This window comes from Phoxinus phoxinus, assembly GCF_949152265.1.
Source record: "Phoxinus phoxinus genome assembly, chromosome: 10".
In the NCBI taxonomy this organism is placed as follows: domain Eukaryota; kingdom Metazoa; phylum Chordata; class Actinopteri; order Cypriniformes; family Leuciscidae; genus Phoxinus; species Phoxinus phoxinus.
This window is the reverse complement of record NC_136885.1, coordinates 19,806,434-19,829,823: the sequence shown is the minus strand read 5'-3', so window position 1 is coordinate 19,829,823 and position 23,390 is coordinate 19,806,434. Positions and strand designations below refer to the sequence as shown.

At 36.9% G+C, this 23,390-nt stretch overlaps 1 protein-coding gene across 1 annotated transcript in view; it reads left to right on the top strand.

Annotated features, from left to right (window-relative positions):
* Positions 1–23,390, top strand: part of bcam (basal cell adhesion molecule (Lutheran blood group)) — a 49,880-nt gene that overhangs the window by 22,803 nt on the left and 3,687 nt on the right. Inside the window, exons 2-13 of the mRNA XM_079626955.1 lie at positions 11,445–11,572; positions 12,061–12,274; positions 14,770–14,846; positions 15,005–15,101; positions 15,729–15,911; positions 16,032–16,153; positions 16,237–16,381; positions 17,817–17,932; positions 18,860–19,001; positions 21,098–21,222; positions 21,331–21,484; positions 22,674–22,712. Of these exons, the coding sequence (XP_079483081.1) occupies positions 11,445–11,572; positions 12,061–12,274; positions 14,770–14,846; positions 15,005–15,101; positions 15,729–15,911; positions 16,032–16,153; positions 16,237–16,381; positions 17,817–17,932; positions 18,860–19,001; positions 21,098–21,222; positions 21,331–21,484; positions 22,674–22,712 (1,542 nt within the window). The remainder of the gene's footprint in view (positions 1–11,444; positions 11,573–12,060; positions 12,275–14,769; positions 14,847–15,004; positions 15,102–15,728; positions 15,912–16,031; positions 16,154–16,236; positions 16,382–17,816; positions 17,933–18,859; positions 19,002–21,097; positions 21,223–21,330; positions 21,485–22,673; positions 22,713–23,390) is intronic.

The following is a 23,390-nucleotide window of genomic DNA, read 5'->3' as shown; positions in this document are numbered from 1 at the left end:
TTTTAATATCTGCTTCATTTGTGGAAATATCATTTCACTTTCATTTCAATATCACTTCAGTTAATTTGTTGTGACATTTTTGCAGGTTCCCTCAGACGCTGAAACTAAACACAGCGCATGAAAGGTTCTGTGCAGAGCTCATGAATATTTAATGAGACAGGCATTGTATCCTTTATGATTGGCTGTCTAACATTCTAGTACCGCATTGTTTCACACTGTACTTTTTTGGCACAGTAAATCAGCAGGGCTTCATACCCCAGGGTTAGATATTCAAAATGACAAATGTGAAACGTTACTGAGCCCAGTGTTAAAATCGGCCTGGTGAAAAACGTAATTGTGAGCTAAAACAAAATGTGGTGTACTGCATAATCATCTGCTTAAATCTGAAAACAAATTCTTGCTCTAATTAGATTTATTTTCAGGTATTCGTTTATAAAAGCCAAAGAGGAGAGTGAAATGTGGGCTGAAAGTTGCAGTTTCTTTGTTCGTTTGGATCGTGTTACTTCCTCAGTTTACAGTAAAGCTACAGTAAAGTTTACTTGACAGTTGTGTCAATACATATACATGGAGCCACCCACAAAGACCCCCCCCCCCCCCCCCCCCCCCGCTTCAAAAGTCACCCGGACCATTGTCCAGCTAATAAAGCACCTGAGTGTGAGAAATGTGGAGCTTAAGGAGGGTGAAAGAAAGAGTGAAAGAGCAGACAAAAGGAGAAGTGTTAACTGAAGTCAGGAGACTAGCATTAAAACTGACATGAGCTGCAGAGGGCTGGAGGAGGGAAGCATGTATTTGTGTGTGGCCTGACTGAAAGCAGACCTTCGTTTGAACTTAAGTTCATAATGACCAGCAAGAAAACATGGAGAGAGGAACTAGTATAAAATGAGATCTCAGTTTGTTTAACATTGTTCTCCTAGACATGGAGATTAAAATGAGCATTAATAATGAGCTCAAGCATTATGATTGATGTAATTGATTCAGTTTTACTCACTCAAACTACTTATATTTATGTCTGATTATTTTACAATAGTACCAGATTTTATTATAAATTGCAATAACATTTCATATTATTGCTGTCTTTACTGTATTTTATATATAGTACTAAATGCTGCCTTGGTGAGCAAAAAACATTAAAGAATCTCACCGGGCCCAAACTGTTGAACAGCAGTGTGCAATCAACAACTTTAAATCAACAGTTGTATGTTGTTATGTCTTTATTCACAATTGCAGTTTATTCCCTAATTAAAGATGTGAAGTACACTCAGTAATGTTTCTTTTTTCTTTCATTAAATTATTTTCCGCCCGGTCAACTCGGAAAAAAAACATAATTAAAAAAAAAAAAATTATTTCAAAAATATTCTCATTTATTTATGGTTTTAATTTGTGAATAGTTATATAAAAATACACAATAACTAATAATAATTTTCAATTATTTTTATATAAAGGGATTTCAGGAGAAGATTTCAGGAGATTCTTCCATGATTGACATGAATATCTGGAACCTCAGAGGACATATTTGCAGTGTTATGGGTTCATATTTATTTTTATTCCTCAGAAACGTATTTCCTGCTGGAACACAGCTCTGTTGATATGATCTAATTTGAGCCAGGATAACCCCTTTTCCTTCTGGTTATCTACACCCTAAACATACCACTCTGTCTGCTCAATATTTATAAATACAACTTACTATTATCCTTCGAAGAAAACCATGCTGCACAAAGGGAATGTTGGGACGCAGAAAGAGAGAGATGGAGTAGAGAAGTGAAGTGGCTCTGGATGGAGAGAGAGCGAGAGAGAGAGAGAGAGGGCAGCGCTTGCTGTCCTAACCCTTTTAGCGAGATTAACTCGAGCCGTAATGTCTCTCTCACATGGCCCTACTATTTATCTTCTGACTCAGCTCTCTCTCTCTTTCTTTTTTCCTTATCCTTCTATCTCAATAATGAGGTTGTTTGGTATGGCAGAGCCTGCATTGTGGATGCGGCAGCTGTAGGATTAAAACACACCAGCAGCATGGCAGCTCTCATGCAGTCACTGTCAGCACTAATACACCCCACACAACCCCTTCATCCACTCCCACCCCACTGCTGTCAATCAAGTTATTTTTTTTACTGCTGCCTGCCTCCATTTTCAGTTTTTATTCCACCTCTTTCTCTCTTAGAGCACTCCTATTTAATTCACTTCATTTTAGATGTCCATTACTGGCTGTTCCACCATTAACTGCCATCTAGCCCAACTGATTGCTCTGCCAAACAATGCATATATCTGGCTCCTGCTATAGATGCTCTTTTTTTTTTGCGAAAATGAATGGGTGAGTGCGGACATGCACTCAATTGGAGCATTTAGACTCCTTCCATTTAGACATCTCCGTCTCTTTTTATATTTCCCCATTTGCATACATCCATCTTTGGGGTTTTTGCACTCTCCGCTCTCAAATGTAACCGCCCAACCCCCAACGAGTACCCCATCTCCCTCACCAAATTTCATTCTCACATTGGTCTCTGCTCTGGGAGCCGAAGTTAGGAATATGGGGCTGTAATTGCACCGCCTGGGGGCCGGTGAGGTGATCGGGCGAGCGGGAGTTGTCCCTCAGCATTAAATATTAACTCTTTTTTTCATCTCTGCCTCTTTGCTGACATGCCCTAATAAGAATCCCATCTCTTCAGTTTTGTCAATGTCATGTGAGGTTCATTCCAGTTCCTTAGAGGCGATTTCAAATCGAGTTTCCCGAAACAGGTCATTTGAAACTTTCGAGACGGGCCCTAATATTGTGCTCCGTCCCTTCTTGTTGACCACATAACGAACTCTGATCAGATTAAGTGACATACATCAAGTATTCTGATATAATTTGTGCCATTTTGGCAAACAGATATGCTTCTATATTTAGTCCTGCAGTGCAAGCTTACATATCTAAGATTTGGATATTTTCCTCTTGTAGGAATTTTAAGTTGCTAAGTAAAAAAAGAATAAAACATCAGCTGTGTTGGCAGCAGAGGATATATTTTTGTCTGAATTATTAATCCTGGATTTGCGTAAAAACCTTCTAAGTCAAAATACACCAGCCTAACTAACCAGACTATAAATTATAGATGCAGAACAGTGTATTGGATAGCTTTTATTATATCCCCTACATAGATTTAGCATTGGAAGATGAAGTGCATGCTTAATAACACCCATCTTTTATTAATTTGTCATACAGATCATCGTAATGTGATCTTCACGTTGCTCCATTTTATTTGTGTAAATGTAGTTTCCGATGTTTCTTTCCTCTTTCTCTCATGTTATGTGTAGTTGTTAGGGCTGGCCCTCAGATTGAATGTGTTTGACTCGTGATGCCATTGTCAGGGCGACGGCAATAGCGGGGTGGAATGCCAGCAGCACAAAAGCCCAAGCGTGAACTGACCTTGTAGCCCACTTCCCACTGTTTATCCTCAGACATCAAGACACTGAGACTATTTACCTATTTATAGAAAAACTAGTGTCCTGGATTTACTATATTATCAAGAAAGAGAGAGAGAGAGAGAGAGAGAGAGGGCCTGAAAAATAACAATTTTGGTTGACTTAGTCAATATGAAATTTTTACTTTTCTAATGTGCTTCCTTTTATTGTAGTGTAGCAAGTCTAAAGACAGTTTATGTTCTACATCAGGTGCGATCTAGGTGCATGTATTTTCTTTCATGTGTTATGTGTTCTGGTTGCGCGGGGCTTTAAGGTGTGTGTGCGCAGTTATGTGTGGACGGGGTCTGGGGGAAAAAGGAGTTCCAGAAGTTTAAGGTTCGCTTGACTGTGTGAGGCAAGAGCATCGGCCACACAGGTGCTCACGTTAATAAAAGAGTATTAAAACTGTTTTTCCGATCGCTACAGTACAAAAAAAGAGCAATGTGTTTCGGATCAAAATATCAAACATGTATATGTCCTGCGAATGAATGGAATCAAAGAGTCTGTGCTCATTATAAATGCACTTTTTTTGTCAAATTTTTGAAACTCTTGACTGCTGAAAATCTGTTGACTAGCTCTGACAACTAGCGCCGACTCAAATTGGAGCAAAAAACTGTAGAAAAACTGTTGTGTGGTGTATTCCAGCCTATAGGAAATCTTGTCATTTTGAATCTGCACATAACAACTTATTATTATACATAATAACACATATTGTTACATAATAACTGCTGATAATAATAATGGTGCGAAGGTGAGAAAGAGGAACAGGGAAGGTAGGAGACCGCTGAGATTTGTGTACCAGAGTCACTAAAGTGCAGAGAAGTGTGTAAGGCTAGTGAATGATGCAAAGAATGGCTGAATGTTTAACAACCAATAGCATGCAATCATAACAGCATGACTGTAAATATATACTATAGCGTCATTTGTCACAGGTCCACGGTCCCAAAAGGAAAACAGAGAGATGCATGAGGCATGGGAATGTAGCGCTCGGCAGGAGCCAAAAGATAAATTCCCATGCTCTTTTGATGTCCTGTTTTAGAAGACTCTGACCACACACACAGACAGTCTGTAAATCTCAGTCAGTTAAGCCTAAACGCTTAAAGTAAATATTCAAGCCTTAGTCTTATGTCAGTGAAAGTATAAGTGCAGTCTAACCAGGGAAAGATTTCAGATGTGACCACTTTCTGGTTTATGGCAGTCATGTGCTTAACTCAAACAGGAATGATCAATTAAGTTAAGTAAAGTGTATTGATCATGAGGAATGTCTTCGTTTAATGACTGGCTCACACATGCACTTTCCAAAACGTACCGAAATGCTAAACAAATGCTCAGAGGTTCTGACTAGGGTGACTCAATTCACACGGTTTCAGTTTGTCTCAGTTTGTTGGTGTAATAGGTGACTGTAGGAGAAATGTCTGGCTAAGTGTTGATCAACCCATGGACTAAACAAAGTTTAGTTGTACAATTTTCCATTCTGTCTTTTTGCTTTTGGCAATTTCCTGCTACATTTATCTTATTATAACTCATCATCCCCAGTTTCACTTCTCATTCTTTCTCCCACTTATTTCTCTCTCTCTCTCCTGCTCCAGGACGTGTCTGTCTGTTTCTGCTCACCCTGATCTCTTCTCTTTGCCTTGTGACTGAGGGTTTGTGTGCCAGTGTGTGTGTCAAAGTCAACGAGAGAGCCAGCAGCTGCTGTTGGTGCTCTTGCACCTGTTCTTGTCTCATCATGGCAGTGATGACTGATGTCAGGCCTTACATGGACCCATCATGCCCCTCTCCACCCTCCACATCCATTACACACACACACACACACACACACACACGCGCGCGCGCGCGCACGCACACACACACACGCACACACGCACACACACACTCTCTCTCTTTATCTACAGTTTACTCGTTTTGTATTTGGCAGCTTGTTTGAAGATGTCAGGAAGGAAGTTCTAAATGTACACCCTCTTCCTGTTCTTAAGCAGCTGTTTTCTTAGTGTTTGTGATTAGCTTTTTTCCTGGGGTTTTGTGAGTCTTTAGTCTGCATGCTGTCGTTGTTTTAAACCTGCATGGTTTCTTGAATTCTTGAAGGAACTCCTGGCCACTCTTCTGTATAGTTAAAGTAATTACCGCAAAAAGAAAAGCATCAAAGCAATGCTATTTTAGTATTATTTATGTACTGTTGTTTATTCATATTTTGAATAAGGGTTTATTTTACTTTCAGTTTTCAATTCAATTTTAGTTTAAGTTTTTAACTCTATATCAGTTTTTTTCATTTTAGAACTTTAACTTATTTATTTTAGTTAGTTGCCAAGGCATTTATAAGTGGAAGTCCCCCCCCCACCCCCCATCAATTAGTTATAGTTTACTTTAATCAGCTTTTTTCAATTAACAAAAACAATGTCATATTTTTAGTTGAATAAATCTGCCAAAAAGTAGTCCATATGGCTTGTACACTATATTCTAAGTCTTATGAATGCATACAATAACTTTGTGTGTCAAAAGGATCTGCTGTCAGCATCGGCAGTAGTGAATGTCATCCAGCTGTAACTACTGACATTGAGGCAGCACTACTTTCCCTTCCCACTCACTGCTGTTTCCCCATCGGCAGTTCTGATACCCCGTTGCCATAGCAATCATGTTCAGCACAACATAATCGCCGAAAATTACAGCTCTCCATAAAAAATCAGCAAGGTTAACACTTTTTCTGTTTGTGTACTGTACACATGTGTGGGTGGATATTTTCTCATGAATATTCATGTTGTTTGTGTCTGAATACATTTCTGTTTAGATCATTTAAATATAAGAATCTGTTTGCTTGGGTTAGTATGCAGAATCTTTATTTGAGGGTCTAAAAAAAAGTTATACATAGGTTAAAGTTAATTAAAATTCTACATGCGTTAAAGTATACTTCTGCTTTTAGGCCTAAAAGCAATTATTACTGAAGTTTCAAGTTAGACCAGAACTTATTTGAGAATTTAAAAGCATAAATCTCAGTACATTTTGAACAAGAAAAACCAACAACAAGCAAAACTGTTGTCCAGTGGTCTGAGAAAAATAAAAAACGTTTAAATCATAATAAATTAGTTTTCTATGAAAAGTCTATGATAATCTCTCATGCAGTTTCTCAAGTGAATTTATCCTATGTTCACCAGAAAAAGAAAAACGAGTTGCCCCCAGAGATTGATTTCAGCTGTGTTCGCTGGTTGTGTCAGATGCACAGTTTTCATACAGAACCTTCTGAATAAATGAAACCTTTCAGCTGTGCTCACCCACTGTCACATGCAGTTAGACAGACATTGCCATCCATTCAGTCTGTTCTGAACAGGATTTGCTTCAGGAGTTTATTTCCAGACTGAATATAATAAAGGTAGTCAGAATAGAATGAAAAGCGTGAAAGGTCAAGTTTTATTTTGATAATAAAAGTCAACTGAAAGTGGCCAAGCAGATATAGAAATGAGAGTGAAGATACTTTTAGAGCACTGTTAGATGATCATATTATTATTTTTATTTTTTTGTGGGCAGCAATGGTTAAAATTACCTTTTACGGTCACTAAGATCAGCCACAGGGCTCCTTAGAAGGTCGTTGGTTTTGTCTCACCACAAACACACACCACATCTCAAATGCACTCTCATGAGACACTAATCTCTCTCACAGTTTATAACCTCTGTGTGCAGCATCCAAACACACTACTAAGTCGATTGATAATTCAGTTTCAGTTTTTCAGTGAACAACAATTAGCTTTAAGGAGTGAGATGTTTTTTGACCTAAGGCCATTTTAGGAACTGTTGCAAGCCGGACTCAAACATGTGAGCACCAATTGAAACATATGCAGTTACTGCTCCTGTTGCCTGAGCCCTCAGTGAAGAGACAGATGATGTACCCTTGACAGGGTGTTAATGGAAAATTGAGTTTACATTTGAAGCTGTTGGCCATGAGGGAGCGATCACCTTTCCACATATCAAACCATATGTGTATGCGGGCCTGCAAAAGTGTACAGTATGTCCACCCGGTGGAAAAGTACTGTACACACATCATTCATTTGTATAATACATCAGTCCCTATGTGTGTGCATGTGTTGGCACCAGCCAGAACATTACAAAAGGAGGTTATAAAATAGAGGGGAGGGCACATTGTTAGATTAAAAATGGCACTGAGTCTGCCCACTGTTACTTACATAATTTATCGTACTTTATAGTGCTCAAATCTGCTCTTTTTGTGAATGGCATCTATTGCCATTTGCACTTGAGATGATATTTGTTGCTTTTGTACACTTGGTAGAAACATCACAATTTACAATGTTAATAGCCTCTGTCTTAAATATATATTATGAAAGAATATTTAATACATAATACACAAATAATATTATTTTGAAGCGGCACGAAAAATAAATTGCGATTGAGGGGGAGGGATGTTAATGTCTTACATTGAAGATTAGAGGGCATGTTAATTTAGAAAATAATGATGTGCGTGGATTAATCATTTATGATAAACACTGTAACAGCAAATAAGAATAGTCGATTTCGATTTCATGGTGAATTTAAATAATACGATTGACTGAATGATTCAATGATTCACTCATAAGTCACTTCTTTCGTTCCTGAATGAATCAATAGTTTGAATAAATGATTCAGTGAGTTTTATAAGCAATGCGTAGTGAAGAGTACGAACAGTAACTGAAAAATAACCACCACTATTATACACACTGACAGTCTTGTCTGGAACGTGCAAACACAGACAAGCAGACTGAGCAGTGAAAAGTCAGTGCTGTTGAACTGTTTATTAGCTCACTGAGCCAATCAAATTCGTGGACAATAACTGTTATTTAAGAGATATAAGATTAGTAAAAAGAGGTAGGCCTACAAAAAAATTAAAAGACAGACATTGGAGGTTGAAGTGGAGAGGCAGCTGGCTCTTATCACTGCGGCGTCTGTTCTCCCACTGTGTGTGTGTGTGTGTGTGTGTGTGTGTGAGGGATAGTATTCAGCTAAAACTTTGGGGTAGAACTTCAGGGGTATAACAGAAGTCTTTTACAGTGGCAGCTCTCCGTCTCTCTGAAGTTGACTGGTTCGTTTCTGTCTGTAACTCAGCAATTGCCAGTACTGAAATGATCCATCTGTCTCAAAACTGCCTTGAGTTTTCAGAATGCAGTGTGCCGACCTGATGCGCTTCATAAATACTGAATGTGAGGGTGTGTGTGTGTGTGTGTGTGTACGTGCGGTCTCCTCTCAGTGTGAGTGTCTGTCGATGTGTCTGCTGCTCACAGTCAGAAAGTCTCCTGTCCATCTGCTGCTTTCGCCGCTGATCACGCATGCGGTCTTTCTTTCTTTAAATCCGATTATCTTTACCACTTGCTCTGACTCGCACCCACCCGCACGTGCCCTTGACCGCGCCCCATCCCGCCCCTGCTGAGGGGGAGATTGAACAGAGGAGGCACTAATTGCCCCTTAATTGCCCCTCTGTCTGTCCAGCTGCTCCCCTAGGCAGAAAAGAAGTAGTATTGATCAGACAGACATATTAAAGGGATAGTTCACATAAAACATTTTCACATTTTTATTCGGCTTCATGTCATTCCAAACCTGTATGACTTTCTTTCTTCTGTGTAAAAAAAAAAGAAAAAGAATAAGATATTAAAAAAGTTAGGACAACCAAAAAGATATGTTTTGAAGAATGAAAACACAGGTTTCCAAAGCATTCCTACCAACCCTTCCATGGGTCGTCTGCTGCTTTAAATGCTCAACCTCTTTAAAGCAGAATGGATTCTGATTGGCTGCCAATGTTTTACCTTTCAGCTGGTAAAAATCATTGTGAAAGTGATTCCGATGATCGTTATATTGTTGATGCGAACTTCCATATCCTCAAAGAATAATAACGATTAAATGTATAGTATTATTGTAGTTATCGTCTTTGGTGTGAACGGTTATTTAATGTGCACTTGTGACCTTGCGATGACCTTTGCTCTCACTCTTTGATCACTCTTTACTCTCAGTGGATATTACAAAACAGTCGGTGATCAACTACATCACCACTGCAAAGGCTGGCGTTTGGGACAGGGTCAGATAGTAAGTGATGGAGATGTAGGAGGGAGTCAAATCAAGGGAGACAGTTGAAAAAGGATAAACAGTATTATTTTTAAATGTCATATTACTACAGAGGAAAACATTGTATGGGAGACAGAGAGACCTTTGACCCCACTATAATATACTGAGATCTGTGAAGCGTTCTGTCAATCACAAGAGGAATGACACACACACACACACACACACACACACACACACACACACACACACACACACACACACACACACACACACACACACACACACACTTACACTTGTAAGGCACTCTTAACATTATTGACGCAAATAGCTACTACAAGCTTGTAGCGAATATACTTCTGGACCTGACTGCTGTGCTTTGGTTCATGTGTTGTGCTGATTTAGTTTTAAAGGGAAAGTACAGCCTCTCTTTGTTTCACTGTTTCTGTAGAGCTCAGTATGTGAAGTTGCTCTCTTCTGAACTGGTTATAACCCCTCAGACAGCGTGTACAGTATAAGAGTGGTCATGAGCTGTTTGTTTGGGTTCTGTGCTCCGGGTGGGAGTCATGAGAATCTGCTGGTGGGTGTGTTTATGTGTGTGTCTATCAGCCAGAGGGATCTAGGGAAGAGGGAGGATCTTAGAAGAGATTATTGTCTGTCTGGATGCCACACTACTCCTGACTTATTTCTAAACAAGGCAACTCCATGGCCATTTTACATATACACAAAATTACTCTTCTGTGTTTTGAAAAATCTAGTTATCTATTCTACAGTTTTTTGTCTTTTATAGGAAAATGATTACATAGAAATATTAAATATAGGTCCAGATATGCACCAATAGCCTATACTGTTTAAAATGTTGGTGTCAATATGATTTTTTTGTTTTTGTTTTAAAGAAATGCATTCATCAAGGAAGCATTAATTTGATCAAAAGTCTTAATATTAAGCAGCACACCTGTTTTCAACATTGATAAAAAATAAATGTTTCTTGAGCAGTAAATGAGAATATTAGAATGATTTCTTAAGGATCATGTCAAGACTGAAGTAATGATGCTGAAAATTCAGCTTTGCCATTACAGGAATAAATTACATTTTTTAAATATATTCAAATAGAAAACAGTTATTTTAATATTATTTAACAATATTAATATTTATAATTAATTGAGAGTAATAAATAAAATAAAATATATTGTACCAATAAATGCAGCCTTGCTTAGATTTTTTTTTTAAACTTGTAAACCAAACCCCAATCTTTTGAACAGCTGTGAAACAATAAACAATCTGAAATTGTATAAGATTAAGATATTTAAATGGATTTATTGGATATGTGCTTATATAACAAAAAACAGCTGTCAGATTCATAATTTAAAACGTGAAAAGATTCACAAAAAATGTATAAAATTTCTACACCATTTTTGCTGTTGAAGCTATTGAATTAAAAGTATCACGTTTAAATTATCTTTCACAGCCATCTCAAGCTGCATAACAAAAACAAGTTTTTTTTTTTTAAAGGAAACTTAATGGAGAAATTAAAAACGCATCAAACATTTTAAATATTCATGATGTTGCTTAGTTTTATATTGCCTTCAAAATCATTGCAAATATATTATGGATTATAAAATATATCGCCCAGCCCTACTGTGGACTCCTACTACCCGATTTCACGAGAGTAGAGGGTTATCGGCCTGCTTTTTTCTCGCTCTCTCTTGCACCTGCTTCTGTGCAGCTGGGCTTCATGTTTTTAGGCAGCGGGAACACAATGGCTGTTTCAGTCTCACAGCGTGTGGATCATTTCTCACTGCGTGTGACTCCGAGACTGCTGCAGTGAAAAGCCGTCTGGCAAATCATTATGAGTGTTGTTCACTGCCGCCCATCCAGCCCTCGATCCTTCCCGCCAAAACAATTCCAATTCTCAATTAAAACTGACATCATTGCTATCACACAAGTAATTTTTGGTCTCTTTTTCCTTCTCTTTGCAGTATGTTTGGCTTCTGTAGAAGTCACTGTGACCCCAAAGTTGGAAGTGATTAAAGGAGAGGCCGCCAAAATGCCCTGCAGCTACAAAATCTCTAAGCCCACCTCTAATGTTGTGGTCCAGTGGTTCATTGTGAGTACATGAATGACTTATCACTTTTTTCATTTAATCTCTCACTTGTTTTGCTTTTCTTATTTTATATACAGATCATGTAAAATGCTGGGTCCCACTTTATATTAAGTATCTTTAACTACTATGTACTAACATTTAAATAAATCATTTGATACAATGCACTTACTGTGCACATACATTGTACTTGCACAATAACTCATTTCAGCTGTAATAATTTTTTTGTTTTTGTTTTTTTATTTTAAAAAATTACACTGTTGACCCTTTCCTTACACCTTACTCCACCCTTAAACCTAACCATACCACCAAATCCGTCCTTAACCTTACCCCTTAACCCACCTCAACAACTAAAGTAATTTGCTATACAACATACAAACAATAAGTAAGTACATTGAACAATTATTTCTTTTTTGATGTAAGTACATAGTAGTTAAAGACTAATGACCTAATGCTGTACTGCATTGATGAATTTGTGTTTCCATCATCCTCAGGAAGTCGCAGGTGCAAGAAAGCAAATCGCTTACAAGTCTTCGCAAGATTTTGGTGTTGATGCTGGCACACCGTTGACAGAACGCTTAACCATGGGAGAGGACTTGTCCCTCTCCATCTCCCCAGTCATGGTGGAGGATGAGAGAAGCTTCTTCTGCCAAGTGACCGCAGGGCCTTTGGGGACGTCTGAAGCTAAGACCCATATCAAGGTTTTCTGTAAGTCTGACTGAAAACGAATGCATGTCGTATTTCTTCCGTCTTTATTAGCTTAGCCTACTTGGTTTAAACGCTTGTGTCCACTCCTCTCACAATTTTCATAAACTCAATGGGACATATGGCCAGCCATTTTTACCCCTATTCATTAGTCCCGGGTGTTGTTTTGAGTTGCCCGGGGTCAATTATGGCCGTACAGATTGCATTTGACACTATTGATTAATAGAGTGATTGCACTTGTCATGTTTGATGGATGTCATTTTAAGAATTATGAGAGTCAAAGAGCTCTATGTGCATTGAGCACTGTGTTAATGACCACTGACCTAAAAGCAGAGCGGCTAGTCGTTGCCTCACTGATTCCAGAAATGCTGGGAGATCTTATACTGAGAAAACACAATTAAGGGAGGAACATCTAATCAGTGATGGGATGAAGTGTGTGTTTTCAGTAGAGTCTTCATGATGGGCTGACTAGCACAAATGTAAGATGTAGAGCTAGTCTAGATATTATAATCATGTTTCTTGTGTGCCAAATAATACATAAACTAAAATAGAAGTTAGAATAAACAGACTTTTTTTGTCAGAACTGCAACTGTCAGAATTTGACAACTGTAAAAATCACAGTAAAAAAGATTGTCTCGTTTTCCTGTAAAAGAATAAGACGCATTGACTTGAAACAAGAAAAAATTATGTTTAATACGCTACTATTCAAAAGTTTTTAATACTTTTATTCAACAAAGATGCATTCAAATGTTAACACAAATATTCAATTTCAAACGAATGCTGCTATTTTGAACTTTCTATTCTTAAAAGAATTCTGAATGGATTCCACGGTTTCTGAAAAACAAAATACAAAAAGATTGAATTGTTAATATATATTATTAATATGATTTACAAATAAATGTTCTCAAATTAATGAATAGATATTATACTGAAAAAAAGACAAAAGTGCGTAAGAAATGGTTACTTTTAAACATACATTTATATATCGCTATTAGCGATGAGATGGCACCCATTCCATAGAATGAACTTTTTATTCTTTAGTTGAACTTTATAGTTTACTGTAAAAGGTGGTGTAACACTGTACAGTATGTATATTATATATTATAGACCTCAGTCAGGGTATATGGCATATTTATTACAATTTATGGTATATTTAATTTATCACGGTTTATAGATTTTTGATTATTATTATTTTGCGTCTCTAATTGGCCTGCATTAGATGGTATTGAACTTTCTGCCCCCTGCTCAGCAATTCATTATTTCTTTAGAGACCCTCCCTCAGCTGTGTGTGATAGGGTCACTTTATAAAAAACTAGACAATTGTTTGTGTGTAGGAGGGCGTAGGCTGCGTAGTATAGTGTGTGTGTACAGATCAGAGAAAACAGCAGAACAGACTCTTTGTTCATTTTCTGTCCCAGACTGCATGGAGCGAGAGAGGCAGTAATGGCTGTAATAATTGTGAATGAGAGCAGTGGGACTGGAAAACAATGACATCTCCTCCCAGGAGACGAACGCTGCTGCCTGCTTCATGGCTAATGGCTGCACCAGAGGGACGTGTCCTTATGTAGAGAGAGAAAGAGACATCTATCTCCATGCAAACTCACACATGTTCTCTGTGCTGGGTCTTTATTTTAAGTGTCTTTTTAAAATATTTTTGAGAAAGATTAAGACATGAGTGCGATGCTTTGATGACTGAGAGACCGACCGAAACTAAGTGCTCTGGGAAGAATGGCAGGACTGTTAATGTTATTAAAAATGATTCCGTTTATTTTTGAACCAGATGACAGCTGGGAGCAGTGATATGGTGACCTTGCGTGTGAATTGGTGTGTAGGGGAGTGGCTGCAGCGTGATTTGGAAATGGAGCTGGAAGTGTTGTGTTAATGCATCTTAATGTTTGCTTTTTAACATATTTAGCTGATTTTTCATGTTTCCATGTGCAAAATTAAGCAGCAAATTCACAAAAATTTCTGCACAAGTTATTTCAGTGCAAAAAACCTGATTCTTATTCACCTACTAGCTCCAATCCAGATATACCTGGCAAAACCATTTTAAACTGAGTGAATGTCATTCTTTTCGACACAATCGTGCATTTGCATGCAAATTAGGCTCGTTATATTGTGCCATATTCACAAAACTCAGCACAATTTGACTGCCACATTTAACGTCGCGGTATTACCGCCCCATATAAAGCAGGTGGTTAACTGAATTTTATTTAAAAGAGATGTTTGTGTATATTTCTTTTGATCATGGCAGCAATTATTCATTAAAATAATAATAAAAAGTTGAAGAAAAAAATTATAAATGGGCTTCCTGGGTATATATGGTTTAGCACACATTTTAAAGAGCTGTCATGATTCTTTCATTGAGTTCCCCCTCTATGTGTTGGTATTTATATGGCCAATTGCAGTGGCCATTTGCATGTAATTGGTTTAGGAAACCATATCTCAGACTTGATTTAAGTTATTAATGAAAATTATCTTCCCTTTTCCTCCCACAGTTGCTCCAGAGAAGCCGATGATAACAGACAATAATCAGGCCATCACTGTCAGTCATGACACTACTTCCTCCTCTGAGGTGAATCTCGTGTAGATGTTTTTAGCTATATATGATAGCTATGAGTCTTGAAATGTATATTTAATTTGTGCAGCCTTACAATGACTTAATGAAAAGCTTTTAAAAAATCATATAACAGCATCTAGCATGTTAAATTTCTGTGTGGTATGTTTGTTTAGGTGGGCAAGTGCACCAGCAGGAATGCTTACCCTCAGCCTCGTATTATCTGGTTTAAAGACGACAATCCGCTGCCTGATGAAAAGAGTCTATACGAAAGTAAGTGCTGAATCTGAAAAGTGGTCAGAATAAGTCAGCTCTTTAAATTCTCTTTCCCGTCCATTGCAGTATTACTGGAATCTTAGTGGGGTCCAAACATTTGGGATTTAAATGGGGGACTTATAAACACTACCGTTCAAAAGTTTGGGGTCATTTTTTTTATTTTTTTTAAATAATTTTATCCAGCAAAAATGCGTTAAATTGATCAAAAATGACAGCAAAAACAATTACGTTGTAACAAAAAATGATTCTGTTGAAAATTTAAAAAAATTATTGAGCTCCAAATCAGCATATTAGAATGATTTCTGAAGGATCATTTTAACTGATGACTGGATGATGCTGAAAATTACATTTTAAAATAGAAAACAGATATTTTAAATAGTAATATTATTTATCAATTTTCATCAAATCAAATAAATGTTAGCCTTGGTGAGCATAGGAGACTTCTTTCCAAAACATTTTTAAAAAATGACGACCCTAAACTTGTAAGCAGTAATATATATTATATTAAATACCTTTTAGAATATATGCATATATAATGTATTTTTTAAATTAGGATTCTGCTACTCCTCTCACACTTTTAGATCTCTTACTGTAAATTTTATCTTGTTCCTCTTTTTTTTCCAGAAACATATATGATACCTAGTTTGGTGAAGGAAGCCTCTGGCCTGTACACCATCACCAGCACGCTGTACATGCAGCCGGTTAAAGCCGATGCTAAATCAGTCTTCCACTGCACGGTGGAGTACCTCATGCCAGAAAACAAAACCCTACACGAGAACTCTGATAAATTCAACCTCTCATTGCTCTGTGAGTGACACACACACACACACACACACACACACTCACACTTACAAAGAAACAGTAACCCGTGCCTCATGCGTCAACTATGCATTTCAAACTCCTCATCCTGTGCTCTCCTCCAATCAGATTCGACAGAAAATGTTTACTTCAAAGTGAAGAATCAGGGGCCAATCAAAGAAGGGGATGATGTGGAGATGGTGTGTGAGACCGATGGAAACCCTCAGCCAGAGTTTGAATTTACTAAAGAGGTGAGAGGCCATGTAATATGCTAAATCACAACCAAATGATCCAATATATTATTTTCACTCCCGTATTTACTCTCACTTGTAAGGACTTACTACTGAGCGGACAGAAAGGCACATTACATATGAAGAGTGTCACTCGAAAAGATAATGGAACCTATACGTGTGAAGCTCAGGACTTTGATGCCTTAGGAGGGGTTGAACTTACCAAAACTCTACGCTTAAGCGTGCACTGTAAGTATCAATTCCAAACTCTACAATAAATACAAATGTGGGCAAGTTATTAAATGACACGCATAACTGATTCTTTGTTAAACATTCTTCATTACCATCGCTAATTCAGACAAGATTTACAGAACAGTAAAAAAGAGATTTCCAAGAATAGTGTGATATCAGTAAAATGTGCTCATGATGTGTTAAAAATTGTCTGGATATTATTCTTACATGGTCTGACTCTGGAATGAATCGTGACATTTTATCTGTTGTTTCTCTTTAAAGAAGTATTAAAATTGCACACTAAGTTCATTAAAAATGGCAATCAAGGCAAACGCTTCTCATTATGTTTGTTGTTATTTTTGTTTTCTTTTATATAGGCAACTATTAGAGTATTTATTATTATTATTATTTTTTTTAGCTTAAGTTTTTTTTATTTTGTTAAGTGCTTTTCAATTTGTATTTAATTCCATTTAGCTTTCATTTGATTTCAGTTCTAGTTTAAGTAATTTTAGTACTTGAACTTAAACTTATTTCAATTCACTTAGTTGCCAAAGTAACATTTATGTTTCTCTTATATTTATTTTATTTTAGCTTTATTTCAATTATTGAAAATGATTTTGAATAGCTTTAGATTTAGTTTACAATAACATCACTGCTTCTCAACATCAACTGAAAAGATAATAATTTGTAAGTGATTACAAGGGAACACAACTGTTCCTAATGTTTATACAACACATGCATTCTGCTGCTGTGAACACTTTAGTTGCTATCAACACAGCAGTTGCTAATTTTTTTTTTTTCATCCATGACAATACAATATATTTTTACCAAATCTTTGGATAAAAAGTGTTTAACTTTCCAAGCACAGATGTTTTGGAGCTATTCTGATTCTGAAACACCCAGATCCTCTCTATGTTGATACATTAGAAAAGAGCAAAAGCTTTTTCTGAGAAAATGGCAAATGGCAGTTGTTAGGGTTAGTCAGTAATGTTTGAGGGTGGGGCTTAAAAAAGGATCATTGTTAAGTTCACGTTTAGTTGAATTTTCCATCACCTCATAGTAGGGATGCATAACGATTAATCGCAATTAATCGTTTGCAGAATAAAAGTTTTTGTTTACATCATATATGTGTGTGTACTGTGTATAATAATTATGTATATATAAATATACAAACATGCATGTATAATTTTCAGAAAGAAATCTATTTATATATTAAGTATTTATAATTATATATAATATAATTATATTTAAATATAAAAATGTATATAAACATATACATATTTTTTAAATATATACATGCATGTGTGTGTATTTATAAATACATAATTATTTTACACAGTACACACACATATATGATGTAAACAAAAACGTTTATTCTGCAAACGATTAATTGCGATTAATCGTTATGCATCCCTACCTCATAGCTACATTAATTCTTGTGTCACTCTGTCAGATATTGACCCTGTGGAAGTGACTCCAGAAGGCCCCTTGATTGTTTCTAAAGGAGATGCTGTGGAGCTTCAGTGTAAGACCAAGTCATCTGTTGCCCACACCCTGCATTGGGAAAAGGCAAGTATCAATTTCAACAAGCTTCCATCCCCTCTCCAGTTGTTCCTAGAGTACCTCACTTTGATCATTTGCTACCCTTCATATTGGTCCAAACCCTTAAGAGTTTGGTAAATCTTTGAAACACAAATTAAAATAGTTTTAATGAAACTTGAGATGTTTTTGGCCCTCCATTGAAAGTACAGGTAACCCAAACATAAAAGATCCAAAAAGTTAATCAAGGTGTTAATCCAAGTCTTGTGGAGAGAAACTTTTGCTTTATATAGTGAACAGATTTATTTTAAGCTTTTATTCGCATATAAAAACACATATACGCATCACAGTAAACATGAAAGGTCGTATATAAAGCGATTGCATGTCTTCACAAGACTTGGATTAAACCGCTCGATTTATATGGATTCAATTTAAGACACCTGTATGAAATTTTTTAATCTTCTACATTTTGGTCCCCTGGACTTTCAATGGAGAGACAGAAACCTCTGTATCTTCATTTTTGTTTCAAAGAAGAATCAAGGTCCCCTTTGTACATTCTGTACACTCTCATTAGAGTATTAGTATACTGTCCGCTTAATATCTGCTAACACTTTATTGTGTTGGTCCTCCAACAGACACTCTACTGACTATAAGAAACTTTGCAAGTACATGCCAACTTATTCTAACTCTAATCCTACCAGTCTACTAATGCTCTACTAACACATGAGAGTTAGTACCAGTAGACATGTGGTGCAATGTTACTTGTAGTCAACAGAATGTGTAAAAGGGACCATCAAAATAAAGTCTTGTGGGTTTGGAATGACATAAGGTTGAAAAAATTATTATTATTATTATTATCATATTATATGGATGTACACTTTTTGGCTGATAGAAATAGTGGGTTATACTAGATCTCATTTGAATCAACATCTCATTTCATCTCACTGTATTTCATAGGACTCAAAGATGTTTTTGAACCGGGGTGCGTTGACTATCCAGGAAGTGACTCTGGCTCAAGCTGGTGTGTATATATGTGTCGGAGCTGTACCTTCAGTGCCAGGTCTCCGAAAACAAGCCAATGTCACCCTTAACGTCAGAGGTACTAAGTGCATACACAGACACATACAGCTTTATTGTGGTTGATCAGTGGAAAGTGTCAATACAAGCTGTCATCAATGACAAAACATGTTGCATTCAAGAGATAAAACATGAGTTGTCAACAAACAGTGTATGCTTGTTATACCAGCTGGTTTCCGTTGTGTGAACATTGTTTAGATGCAGGTAGGAGTTCAATGTCAGATGGAAAGCGTGTTTGTTTGAAAATGCTGCTTAATCTAGAGTAACTTGCAGCGATTGTAAAAACATTCAAATGTTGGTCAGGCCAGTGTCATGGCTGACCAGTCGAGCTTAATATTAAGTAAAACACCATTCAAAATCTCCATATCAAAAATGAAATGAAACAACATTATGAAACATTTAAAGACAAAACTACAATGGCTCATAGTTGTCAATGGGTATTGGGAACAGATCGTGCGTTCACGTCCTCACAAGTTCGTTCTCACGTGTTTGTAAATCATTTACAATATGATGTGCACTTAAGTGATTTGGAGTCATTTTTCGTTATTTCATATTTACCCCCCCAATGTCAAAAAGCCTTTTACCGCTAATGCTCCATAATGAAGAGTAAAGAAAGCACATTAGGTGTGTAATTGATGCTGATCTGTGTGTTTTTTTCATTCTTGTGCTGCCAAGAAGGATGATGGGAAATGTTTGTCTCTTCATAAACCAGCTAAATGATTCTGTTTTTGTGGCAGTAAACAAAATGCTTACAAACTAAATGGCACTGTCAACATCCACATTTACAGCTAATTATGATCCATAGATATTTGCTTCCGCTATAAAAATAACATTTTTACACCCCCAACTCAGGGTGTAAGACTTTAGACTCCAGACTTTAATTAAGCTGCTCATTTGCATTCGTGTAAATACGTTTATTCTGATAACAATTCCTGAATGTTTAAAGAGTCCAAGCTTGCTTAGCTAGATAACATGGGAAGTTCATAGAGTTGTTATAGAAGAAAAAAAAACTGCATCAAAAGAACAAAAAAAAAAAAAAAAAACTCATCCGTTTTCTGATCCTCAGACCTTTTGCTCAGAGGCAGAGCACTTTAATTTGGTTCAAGGCAACTTCCTGAAATGCCTGTGGTGAAAATGAATGGGAGATATATTTCCAAGACCACTTAACAATGTGAGCAGTTACTGTTTAACTAATTCCTATATTAAAACTCTTAATATATGAGTTAAACACTTTGTCATCCTGCAGTATGTGACAGTAACACTAGGCAGGGTGCCACTGCCATCTATCTTATCTGTGCAATCAGGAAAACTTTCATTCTACAGTTGATTTCCTGGTTTTGTTCTTTACGCCTTCATGGCATTTATAGTATTCATGTAGTTCACACCTTCCTGGTTTCCACGAAAAGGATGGTGAGGAATGTACAGTGTGGTCCATAAATTCTTCGCTGTTACTCGAGCACATGGAATATGATGTCTGATGTCATGGCTATTGCGTAGGATGCAGCCACTGTTTTCAGAGCCATATGGATAGCGTTGGGAAGTCAAATCCAAAAGAGTCGATTCCTTGACTCTTAATAGCCCTAGTGTCGGAGTCGACTCCAGCACAGTAATTGACTCTCGTTGTCGACTCCGTTGCTGTGTCTGAAATCGCTCACTTGTGTGTAAGAGAGCTGAAGAAGCTGTTGCAGAAACAACATCACAGTCAAGTGGTTTTATCCTACTTATGTACAATAAAAATAACAGCCAAATATGTCGTAATTTTATACAAACCTACATGCCAGATTTCGTGGTTTCATCGGTTTGATATAATTTGGTTTGCCATGGTATCCTAATTTGTGTTCATAATCATTAAAAAAACTGCCAAAAAGAATAAACACATTAATGTACATTATTCTATGTATTTAGACTAGATATAGTTTTTTTAGTTTCTAGATATCTCCTGTCCAAACAGCTTCTTTCTTTTTTTTGCGCTATTAAAAGAGATGACACGTTTAGCGTCCTCACCCAAACATTTGGATGTCTTTGATGAAAAGTAGATTTGTTAGGATGATCATGTGGAAGGTTTAAAAGGCAGGCTTAACTTGCGACTTGTAATAAACACATGCTTTTATTTTGAAGGTGTACCTGAGATTGATGCTTCAGGGAATGGTTTGGTTGATAAAGTGGGAGAGATGGTCACTCTCAACTGCTCTGCTCTTGGCTATCCTTCTCCACAATTCATCTGGAACCCTTCTGGCAAACAGGTGCGTTTGTGTGCTTCTAATAGATTCGGTTTGAACCTGATCTTTACATCAGAGAAAACTGTATTCATTGTATTTTGTAATGTTATCTATCTGTTTGTTTGTGTGTAGTCAGTGACAGTAGTGGGGAATAGGGTGATCAGCACGGTCACTCTTGAGGCCACAGCTGCGGTTCTGGCGAATGGTGTGATGTGTGAAGCATACAATAAGCTTGGAAAAAACAGCAGGAACGTCAAGGTGTCCATCAAGGTGTCCATCAAACCAGGTTTGTGCTTCCTGCTCATACAAACTGAGGCAATGTTAAGATTGGAATACTACACTCTAAAAATGACTGGGTTAAAAATAACCCCACTCGTAATCCTGCAGTGGGTAAATATCAGAGAGAAACTTCCAGTTTTATCTAGTTTAGGATCTAGTTTATCTAGTTCGGACAGTACTTTGGGACACAGTCACGTGACCTTATTTTTGTCTGGTTAATTTATCCTGTAGCAACCAGATATCTCAGCTAAATAAGAATTCTGTTATGAACATTTTTTAAATCAAATTTTGTGTAAGAATGTGAGAATTTTGTAAGTCTGCTTAAGTCGAGAAGATCTAAAAAAATCATGGATGTTGCATCTAGTTCATTTAATACACTTGTGATGGACAAGTGCACAGTGCATTGTGGGATACCGTATCTTACGCAGTGTGCTAAAATGTTATTGGTCATCCTGAACTGATATATATTTTTTAGAGGGTGGGATATTGGGCAAAGGGCAACATCACTGTATAAAAAGACCATGTTCGTGAATATTAATGTTGCTCTGTCAAATCTCAAGTCATGCACAGATGTGCTTGAGTTGCATGGCCTTCATACACTTCACAATAATTTCAGTTTTGTACACTACTTATCAAAAGTTTGGAGACTGTACAATTCTAGTGCAAAAACAGAAATGTTGTGAAATATTATTACAATTTAAAATAGCTGTTTCTGTTAATGTTAATAATATTTCTGTGAAGCATCATTACTCCAGTCGTCAGTGTCACATAATCCTTCAGAAATCATTCAAATATGCTGATTTTGATGCTCAAGAGAGATTGCTTATTATTTTATTTTTGAGAAAAAAATTATATGTTTTTTTTTAGAAATGATCCCAAACTTTTGAACAGTAGTGTATTTACTCAGATATTTTTTACATCACAAATCCAGATGAATTCTGTAGACCTCTGAAATTTCAACAATTTAACTTTAAAGTATGAATGGAAATGACATGTAATATCTCTATTTAAACAATTCAAACTATCAGCCCGTGCAATTTAATTGGGCATGAGGCTTCTGAATACTTAATGCAAATAATTTTTTTAATAGTTTTTAGTATGCAATTCTGAACATACCTTGTGTTTTAACAGACCCAGATGCATGTGTAAAATGTTAGCTGTTCTCTAAACCTCATTCTTTTATTTCATCTGTGCAGGTCCAGGAAATGGCTCAAATTCCAATGACGCTAACCGAGGTAGACACTTGTCCCAGCTCTCTCTGCTCATCCTCTCCCTCTCAGGACTCTTTCTTGTACATACTCCATAATCTAACTCTTCAGCTCTTTACACTGTATATTATGTATTGTTTCCAAACACTGTGTATATTGTATATTGTATTACGTATGTGATCTTTGTATGATGTCTGTCCTCTATTTTGTTGATGGTGCACCTTTAACTTTCCCCTTATTTGGGACAATAAAGGATTCTGTTCTATTTTACCTTCCTCTCTTTCCTTCCGCTCTGTGTCTGGGGTGTTTGTCGCATAATACTGATGTCCTTTCCTTTCATACTTGAGCGTGCCAAATGTTTAGCTTGTGCAGTCACTTTAGTGTGTGTGTGTGTTCGTCTTCATCTCATTGATGGGCCTCGTTATGTGTGTGTTTGTGGGTTAGTGCTGGAGTGTTTTTTTTTTTTTTAACGTGTGCTATTCAATGGTACTCAACTTTCTCTTTCCCATAATGCTGCTCGAAGGAAACCCCATGTTTAAAACAGGTCTGTATAACCCCTGCTTCTTTTCTGTATGTGTGTGTTTGTATATAATTTCTCAAAACTCTGACCTTATTTATCACTGATCACTTTATGGGTCTCGCATTCACTGTCGACAAAAGAACAATTGGTAATTGTTCTGGTTTACTTCCTCCCCACCCTCCTCA